This window comes from Cajanus cajan, chromosome 1, assembly GCF_000230855.2.
Source record: "Cajanus cajan strain Asha chromosome 1, NIPB_CcT2T_4, whole genome shotgun sequence".
Taxonomy (NCBI): domain Eukaryota; kingdom Viridiplantae; phylum Streptophyta; class Magnoliopsida; order Fabales; family Fabaceae; genus Cajanus; species Cajanus cajan.
The window spans coordinates 803306-813698 of NC_138517.1; the positions used below are offsets into that span (position 1 = coordinate 803306).

General features: G+C 24.4%; 1 protein-coding gene across 2 annotated transcripts; it reads right to left on the reverse strand.

Annotated features, from left to right (window-relative positions):
- Positions 1 to 476: 476 nt before the first annotated feature.
- PRMT11 (arginine methyltransferase 11) lies at positions 477 to 3592 on the reverse strand. 2 transcript variants are annotated; one of them, XM_020384398.3, is made up of 9 exons: positions 3315 to 3592; positions 3133 to 3143; positions 2791 to 2946; positions 2605 to 2668; positions 2364 to 2506; positions 2169 to 2256; positions 1691 to 1806; positions 1384 to 1534; positions 477 to 899 (listed from the first exon to the last, which is right to left on the reverse strand). In XM_020384398.3, the coding sequence occupies exons 1-9, from the start codon at positions 3505 to 3507 to the stop codon at positions 694 to 696; spliced, it is 1128 nt and encodes a 375-aa protein (XP_020239987.2). In that variant the 5' UTR covers positions 3508 to 3592; the 3' UTR covers positions 477 to 693. The 2 variants fall into 2 exon arrangements, with proteins under 2 accessions (XP_020239987.2, XP_082928260.1); XM_083072134.1 differs by having other exon boundaries at positions 3103 to 3143.
- Between the last annotated feature and the right edge of the window lie 6801 nt (positions 3593 to 10393).

The window sequence follows — 10393 nt, forward strand, 5'->3', positions numbered from 1 at the left end:
TTTGATTGGAATCAATCTCCAACAAAAATCTGGTGTTATCCCAAAATCCATTGAATTATTAAATAAAAAAATCTAATTTCTAAGATTTTACATTTTCGTTTACTATTTTTATGAACTCGGCATTACTCATTACTCATCTCATAATTTGAAAAGCAAATCCATCCTGATAGAGCCATGATTAAAAAAATGATATTAAATTAACTTGAACATAGTAGTGCTTTGCAGTGAAGAATATATTTCTAAACCTTTCTTAAAACCCTTGGCCTCGGCACATATAAAGATTACAATTTGCAAGTAATCACGTGGTAATAGGACATCGAGATGTAGCAGTTTTCATTTAGTACTATTATTTTAGCTTATGATCAGATTGCAGTAGTACTGTCCGTAAATAGAACCCTTGCAGTTCAGTACATTTGATACTTCCTAAGTACGGCAATCTATTTGTTGATGACATATTGTCCTCTGGCCAAAAGGGGGAACAAAATAAATTGTAGACAATAAATAGATTCCAAATTTTATCATTACATGGGGAACTTAATTGAGCAAAATTTTAAGAATTCAAATAAAATAGCAAACAAGTTACAACCCTTAAAAGGCAACCTCTATTTTAAAATAGAAGCAGCAATTGTCAAAATCTTACAAATTACAAATTGGAGTAATAGCAATGCGAAAACAAGACTCAATAAACCAGGTTCAACGCATCTTGTAGTACTGAACCCTTGAAATATTGCATCGCTTTCCATTCAATGAATACTTGAGCATGATATCAACATCACGAGGATTCTTTTTATTTGGAGCAACTGTCATGCTCCCTACAATTGCCTCCCCCTCACATATGGTCAAGACATCTTCAAGGTATAGGACTGTTTGTTTCCAATGTGTTGCTCGTGATCTTGGCCCTGCATTAATACAAAAGGTGAGTAGTCCCCACACACTGGAGTACTAGTTTAACAAACTTGGCACAACCCCACTAAGAAGGAATTTCCTAAATAATATACAACAAATCATGATAAACAATAAAAAACGTGAAAGAACTCTACTACACAAGTTTGGCAACCAATTTTTGGAGTAAATAAATTCACCAAAGTTCAAAAGAAATGCCAGTTTTATTTAGTTTAGTTCAGAACAAATGTTGAAATATGATGAAACTTTGCATGCAAATTCAAAGACACCATAGAACCAACTTTGTTTATATTCTCCCCTTCATTTTCAGAAGCCAGACCTTTAAAACTTTATCAAGAACTAGAAATTGATATTATAAAATAATATTTTTGCCAATTAACAGATTACATGACAGCAAGAGCAACTTTACTCACAACTCTAAAATATAAAATGGACAAAACCAAAGCCTTAAATGAAGTTAGGAAGTGGAAAGGAATTGACCTGTAGAAAAGCCCATCAATTTATGACACTTTGTAAATGACACGTCAAAATATGCAACAAGTGCGTGAATATAGTCATCACGTTCAGCTACAAGCTTAAAAGGTGCTGTGAATGAAGCATCCCCAGGAGACATCTTTGAGATATCCATTGTCTAAACAAAAATGAACCAATCAGTGCATATCTTCAAAACAAAAATAAAATTTTCCAGCCAAATCATAATGAAAAGTTGTGTCACGAAAGTTTGTATGAATCATCCAATGCAAGGTATAAATATAAGAAACTGCAGGAACTGTCATTATCAACCCACCTTGAGTAGCTGGCAGTTTGTAGCTAACTGATTCTGGTCAACTGTGTCAACAAGAGGCTCCATTATGGCTTGCTTCTTGATGCAGCTCATGTCAAATCCATACACATTGTTCCAAACTGATAAAGAAAATGAAAATACAATATAAATAAATGCGCAACCAATTCAATGAATGCCATTTTTTTTCCATAGAGTTGCAAATTTCAAGCCTTTTCAACACTTTCCCATCGCAGTAATGGAATTGATATCAATTCTTTAACTCCACATGCAAAAAAAGAAAAATATACAAAGTAAACATTTATTAAGTTGTGTGCTGGCATGATTTTAAATTGTGGTCCACGACTGCAATTGCAGCCAAAGCGACCGCAATTTAGAACCATACATGCTGGTTAGGGAGGTAAATAAGAACCAGTTTGGATGTCTTGTTAATTGCATGTATGATAGACACGTATACTCGTATTTAACAAGGTCAATAGCTCACACTCAATTTTATCATCTTTGTAGTCTGCATCCTCAATGGCAGTCAGATAGAGGGATGCTTTATCTGGTAACACAACTCCATCATCCACCTAACCAAAATGAAAAATAGAGGAAGTCTCAAAATGATGACCACACCATTCGATCACAAGCAAGTATAAGCAACTAAATATCAATCAAAGCAAGCAACACAACTTACAAGCCATTTGTCACGTGCATAAAGCACAGAATTTAACATATTCTCAAACAACAAGAAATACCCCATCCATTCTGAAATGATTATATCAACTTTAGCAACTGGAAGTTCAATTTCTTCAATCTTTCCTTTCAAAACTGTTACGACTGTAGAAAAAAAACATTATATCAATTAAGTGAGTAGCTTTTGCAATTAATCCACGTTTTCTACAAATGAATTAGATACAACATATAAATGGCATCACCATTAGAGTAACCATTAGCTTCAACAATTTCCTTTGCCATGTCGGCCATATGGGAGCACTCAACCTGAGTTTGTAAATTTAAAAATAATTCAATAAATATTATCCGAAATGCATAATAATTTATAAATCACAGGTATTTTCATGATTGAGAACACATAAAGCATAAATGGAAAACTAGATACGTACTGCATAAACGTGTTCTGCCCCTGCTTTGGCACAAAATAGTGATAAAATCCCAGTCCCAGCACCCACATCAAGAACTACTTTATTCTTGAATAAAAACTTATTCTGATAAATAACATTTTGATACGTCTTGGTTCTCACGGTGTCCTTCAACATTTCCTGCAAGGTAAAAATAGGTTATATTATAACATACCTCCCTATGAAGTGTGAAAAACAGTTAAATATTTGAAATTTGTTTTTCCTTGCTATTCATATAATTGCTTAGACAAGCTGCAAATGGAAGAAAAGAATAAGAAATTTAAACTTCAAACGAACACCATATTGCATCCAGTTGAGCAGACTTACTTCGTGAATACCTACAAGCACAGACACACAGAAAATGTAAAATAAAATGAGTAAAGGAGTTTACTTAAGAACAAAACAAACAAAATGCATGAGAGTCGTTGAGCAAGTGCAGAAAAGAAGTGTGAGAAAGATACCCAGATGAAAAAGTTAAGAACTTGGCGCAAAAGAATTTGAAAATATACCAAAATGAGAATATGAGTCGAAGTAATAGTCGGCGCTGGTTTTATCATCGGAGTCGTCGATATGACACATGGATTGGTCGAGGTTGGAACTCTCGTCGACAGGCTCGTCAGCGTCTTCAAAGCGATGGTGGTTATTCATGTTAGTGTCTTCCTTGCTTGAGGAACTCTGATTGTTGTTCTTTCGCCGACCCATCAACTTATTCTCTTCGCTTCACCCTTTCATTCCAAAATTAGGGTTTAAGGTTAAGCAATGTCACTGCTTTCCTTTCAGCTTTTTTCTTTTCCCTTTGTTTTTATATTGACCAATTGTGCTTTCATAAATTTAAAAATAAATTCTTCTTTTCAAAAAATTCCTAGGTTTTCCATTATAAAATCTGTATTATGATAAATATTTTATATTATTAAATAAGGTTATTTTAATTATTGATAAATTCTTTTAAATATTAAATTTATTTTAAAAATAAAAAATATATAAGAAGTTCAAAAAATACAATATTTTTGTAAAAATATTTTCACTTCCTACAACTAAAAAATTATCAAATAAGTTTTTAAAATATCAAATAATTTTTTAATTTAATTATTTACTGTTATTTTAATCTTTAAATATATATATATATATATATATTAATATTATCACTTTGTGATCACATTTTTTTTTAATTTTAGATTAATATGGTTGTGAATATACATTTTTGAGGACGTATTTAATAATTTCTTAATTGGGGGACTAATATAATATTTTTCAAATTTATAGATTAATTTGGATATATATTCAAATGCATTTACATATTATATAACTGAAATATGTACATAATTTAGATAAAAATGTCCTGTTAATAATAATAAATTTACATTACATTTTGTGATTATAAAAAATGAAATCACTTTTAAATATATTTCATCATAAAAAATGAAATCACTTTTAAACTCACATTTAATAATAATAATAATAATAATAAATTATATTTTAATATCCACATATACTTAAATTTTAAACTTTGATATTGTGTTTATAATTTTTATGATTTGGAGAGTTGAAATTATTTTATAATATAAAATAATAATGAATATAATATTAAATACAGTGAGTCTTATTTTACTTTTGGTCAGTAAATCAGTAATTAAGAGGTGTATAAATTATTTTCTAACAATTTCAAGTTGATTTTTTTAATCACGTCTAAAAACATTTTAAAAAAAAACACGGACTAAGTAATCATTTGAATCTATTCACTATAATCATAAAGTAAAGAATAAAAAATTCATTATAATATAAAGAATTTAAATTTTAAAAGTATAAACAAAGTGGAGAAAAATATAATACTTGTTAATAACATGTTAATAATATGTCAACAGATGTGCTTAAGATGATGTATAATATTTAACACTTGATGTCTCCAACTTTATAATCAAAATTCATAATTAAATGTATAAAAAAAAGGTAGAAATGACAAATAAAAAAATTTATTTTCGTCTATATATACATAACCAAACACATAATCATTTATATTTTTCTCAATGGTAAAAAAAACATTAAAGAGAAAAGACATAAACAATCGTTTAAGAAAAAAAATCAACGATCTAATTACAATTTTTAATTAGATTTAGAGAGAAAAATGTATTTCCCAAAATGTCCATTAGCATACCAATGGAAAAGAGCATATCATACAATAATTTATGCACAAAACATGCATAAATAAATGCAATTCAAAATGTAAAAAGTATATATATCAGGGGAGTTTTAATTAAATGTCAATTTAATTAATGAATAATATTGTATTATAAATCCTCTCAAAAAAAATATTTTATTATAAATGAAAAATGACAACATTAAAATTTCAAGCTAATGCCTGAAATTACTAATTTTGGAAAATCACTTTTGGTAGATTTTTATTTTAATAATAGTCTGCAAATATTTTATAGTTATAATTAATTTTTATATATTAAATGCAAACGAATTTGATAGATAAAAATGTTTTTAGGTGTTATTCTATAAAAGTATTTGTAGCAATTTTTATATTTTTTTATCTAAGTTAAATTTTTTATCATATTTATTTATAAATTAAAATTTAATATTTTAAAATAAATTATCAGTGATAAAAATTATTTTATGTCACAATATAAATTATTTTTCTCATATCTAAAATATAATTTATATATTTTAGAAAAATATTTATATAATTTTTAAATATAATTTATATATTTAAATATAATATTTATTTATATATAATTTATAATTATATATGATAAATATTTATCCTGTGAAATGTATAGGTCAAAATATTAGTATTTAGACTTAAAAATATTTTTTATCTCTTGAATATCATAACTACATGATTTTAGTCTCTTAAATTTTAATATTCCAAGTATCGTAGTTGTACAATTTTGATTCTTTAAATTTTAATTAAATAATTTTAATTTTAAAGTATTGAATTTGTATAATTTTAGTCATTCAAATATGTCAATTATATAAACTTTGACCTATTTAAGTTATATATATTATTAATTTTAGTACTAATAAATATTCATCATATAATTATGATAGTTGAAGAACTTAAATTGCTCAATTTAAATTTAAAAGATCAAAAATCATAAACTATAATATTTAAAGAAACTATAATCGTTCAATTTGAACATTTAAAATTAAAATCACACAATTATAATATTTAAAAGATTAAAACCAAATTAAGACTAGTACTTATAGAAAGCCATTTGATCGTTTGTAATTCATAATTGTATCTTGGTTGATTTTAAAATTTAATATAACCTAAAATAGACTTAATTATAATTTTCATTTAATTTGGATTATATGTGATTTTGATATCTTAAGATTTTTTCATACTAATTAAATATTTTTATTATAGGTCATCAATATCACTCTATCCAAAACTTCTAAATTATTATTTTTATTAAATATTGATGAATTTTTTTGTGAATTTGGGATATAAAATTATTTTAAAATTTATAACTCAAATTTAATAGTAAAATTTACAAAATTTTATAAAGGTTTGAGAAAGAGATTTTTGAGTTTTTTTTTATGCTTCAATTTAAAATATAATAAGCATGTTTGATTTTTAAATTTTAAAACTGTTTAAATAATAAAAATGACTAAATTTTTCTAACTTTCAAAACTAAAGAAACTATTTTTTTTTCTTCAAAAAAAATAAAAAGATTAGCTAAACACCAAACACAATGTGAGATTGAAACCAGCCACTGTTACAAATAGTGGGTTTAGGCCCATTTCAAATGCACACTGGATATATATAACGTGTATGTTCTTATAGCTTGAAGCTTTAATTGGGCTCTCGAAATGTGGCATTTCGCACGTACCCCCTTTTCTTTTCTAAACATCACATAACTTGCTAAAAAACCTATATATTGATAATTTATTATCTTACTTTACGACTCATATCAAAATCTTAATATAATGGCTCATTGATTTAACTGTATGATATATATATATATATATATATATATATATATTAAATAACTTTTTTAATTATAAATTACAGTATGGTTGTTAAAAAGATTATAAACACTTATATAGGCATTTGATGTACGAGATGTCTTTTCATAATCATAAATCATGATTCTGAAAAATCATTAATATCAGGAACTATAATTTCTGGAGACATGTATTTGGTTAAAAGGATTTCAAACATACATAATTTTATTATGTAATACAAATTAAACAATACACATACAGTACAAAAACGAGATTTTAGAATATTGATTATATTGTCTAATAAAAGAAACACATAATAATTAAAAAATAAATAACATAAGACTTCAACATTTTCCTCGGTTGAACATAACTAATTTCTAGTTAATAATTAAATAGAAAATATTTATTATATAAAAATTATAATGTTACAAAACAAAAGTTAAATTAAAAGAAAATTTATATAAGAAACAAAAGAAAAAACAAAAAAGAGAAATATATTGATTATTGCTTAACCAAATTTTTAATAGAAAATAAAAAATATAGGTAAAAAATTGGTTAAGAGAGAATGATTTTTCCTTGTGAATAATATATATAACATTTTGATAAATATTTTGGAAGGTGTAATATATATATATATATATATATATATATATATATATATATATATATTTTGTAATATTTGATCAAAACTGACCATAACTAATAGAGAGTTTAAATTTTCATTTTTTCTTTTTGTGACATAACAAATTTCAATGCTAAATTGATGAAACTTATAATTTTTATATATTAAAAACGAAACTTTATATTGTATAAGAGTATTTTTAGAAGATTTTCTTTATTAAAAGAGCTTATAAATTTTTTTAAAACTTTTTTATTTATTATAATTATTTATAAATTAAATATTAATATTTCAAAATAAATTATCAATAGCTAAAAATAATTTTTTTATTAAAATACAAATTATTTATTATAAATCTAAAATATAATTTATATGTTTTAAAATATTTATGTATACTAATTTTAAATAATTTTAATTATTATATATATTTAAATATAATATTTATTTATATATGTATATATAATTTATTATATATTTTAATTATATTATATATAATAAACATGCTTATACATTATACATGCTAAAAAATTAGTTTTAATTATTTTAAAACTGACCAGTATTTTTAGTAAAAGATGATTCATAGTCAATTTAATTTTATCTTTTTAATGAAAATTTTAAATTCACGTTTAATTTAATGATAATTATTTAGTTATATTATTTCAATATTAGTGTAAGTTGAATTTGCATAATTTTAGCCATAAAGTAATATAATATTTTTCTTATCATGTTGATGCATAATATTCATTGTTTTTACTAAATAATTTTAGTTAAAAAAATCTAGTTAATCATATTTATTAAAATTTTATTTTCACAACCAAGTTTTCATTTGCAATACTCAAACTTGATTTAATAGATTTGAATCCAATTATAATCGGATCAACTAAATTTCGATTTAAAAAAAAAAAAAAACTAATGTCAATTTATAAAATATAATAAATAATTATTTTGAATTTAATATAATTTTAGTCTTTATAATTTACTATTCTTTTTTTCTTCTTCTATTTTTCTCTCTTTAAATATGTTTTTTATTGTTAATCTTTATTATTAGAGATCAATCTTTAGCTCACTGTAATAATTAACTTCATGATGCATTCATCCATGTCAACCATTTTAGCTCTAAAATAATTCTTGTTTTTGAAATGTTAAATCTGGTGAAATTATGCTCATGGAGATGGTTAAGAACCAGATTTTACTCTTTCAATTATAATTTATTTTCTTGGTTTAATTCTCCTAGTGCCTATCTATCTTAATATTGTACATTGGTTGTTAGCTTTTTTGTCTCACTAGTTTGGTATTATTCATTTGTGAGAATTGCTTGTTATCATTCCTTTCTTTTAGTATTATAGTGTCTATGATATGAGAAACTTGTTTGATATAAGTTAATTAAGTCACTTATTTCAAGAATTTTTAGATTTTGGGTTAACGTGAAATGTATTAATTTTTTTTAAATATTTTGTGTATATAAATTAGAATATATATCTTTTGTACTCTTGTTAATTTTATTTTACTTATAAAAAAAAATTAATGTCAACCATTTCGTGAGACCTAAATACCACCCCTTATGACATTTTTTACAAAACTACAGTATTGAGCTGGTGGTGGCAGCAAGAAAAAGTCGTAATAAATTTTTGGTTGGAAATTTTGTTCTTTTTCATATGGGGTTGTGAGTCAATTATGCAATCAAATACACATTGATACTGATTATCTTTTTGGAAACCAATAGGAATAAAGGGTTCTTAACCTGCTCGAAGGGTTTAGCATAAAGGAAACAAAGAAGGCCCTTAAAAATGTGAGTACAAAAATGTGTCAAAAAGGATGTGGCTTGTCAGAACTTAAGCCTTCAAATAGGTCAGATTATATCTTCAAAATTGAATTATAATAAGTAAATAAGTCAAATTCAAATATTATAATTATAAACCAAATCAAACTCAAGATTGACTTAGCCTATTTTCATATTTCATATTAAATTTTTTAGAAAGGTCTTTTCATATTTAATGATTTATATAGTATTAATATTTAATTTAAAACTTAATTATCTTTTGATCGTGTAAATATATAGTCACCTTTTTCTTTTAGTCTTGGTAAATTATATATATATATATATATATATATATATATATATATATTGTAAATAGTTATACATTTAAAGAAAAAAAGGTCATCCTAATATATATTAGTTAAATAATTTTTTAATACCCTAAACCTTGTATTAATTTAAATTTAAACCGTGATCAAATTTTGAGTGTTAACTTTTTAAATAAATAAACCAAGTATTGGCCAACTTAGAAATTTTGGACAATTGATTTGATCATTTATGTATGGCTGGTTGATAATTAGAGTAAATAATTTAAAAGATTTAGGATGTACTTTTAGTCTTCATTATTTTTAATTTTCTGAATATCATAATGTAAAAATTATGCAAAAATTAGTTGTTTTTAACATGAAGCAACCCTCTCCTCCGTAGTGTGCTTCACTCCGATCTGGCATTAGAATCATCAAAAATAATTAACTGAATGGGAATACTAGAACCTTCCCTGGTTCTCTTACTTAAATGTTACTTCTTCAATAACCTTTTCGGAACTGGGAGTACGTACAATAGGAATATAGAACTGACAATATATTCTATTTGATGTATAAACCTAATTAAAAGGAATAGATAAATAATATAGTGGTGTGCTGCATGTAGGGGTGTTGTCCTATTTTTTAACTATATTTTATAAAACTATTTTCAACTAAACTATTTTAAAAATTAAACTAAACTAAATTCTAAACAATTGAACTAATTTTTTTTATATAAAAACTAAACTAAACTATATTTTAAGTTTAATCTAAAAAATTAAACCACTATAAAATATAGTTTAATGCACTATATAGTTATAAAAAAAACCTTTTTATAATAATTTTGTATAATTATTGTATTCAATTAGCACAAGTGATGATTTTTATTATAAAGAAGACTAGATATTTTAAATATTTTCCTAAAATATTATTATCCAATTATATATTACCATGAATAAT

What these genes read in the sequence shown, in the direction of transcription:
- PRMT11 (XM_083072134.1), bottom strand. Translation starts at nt 3,507, where the DNA reads ATGGGTCGGCGAAAGAACAACAATCAGAGTTCCTCAAGCAAGGAAGAC. An exon ending in GGGCAGAACACGTTTATGCA is followed by an intron (nt 2,669 to 2,790) that starts GTACGTATCTAG and finishes TTACAAACTCAG; the next exon opens with GTTGAGTGCTCCCATATGGC. An exon ending in ATTGATGGGCTTTTCTACAG is followed by an intron (nt 900 to 1,383) that starts GTCAATTCCTTT and finishes GTATTAATGCAG; the next exon opens with GGCCAAGATCACGAGCAACA.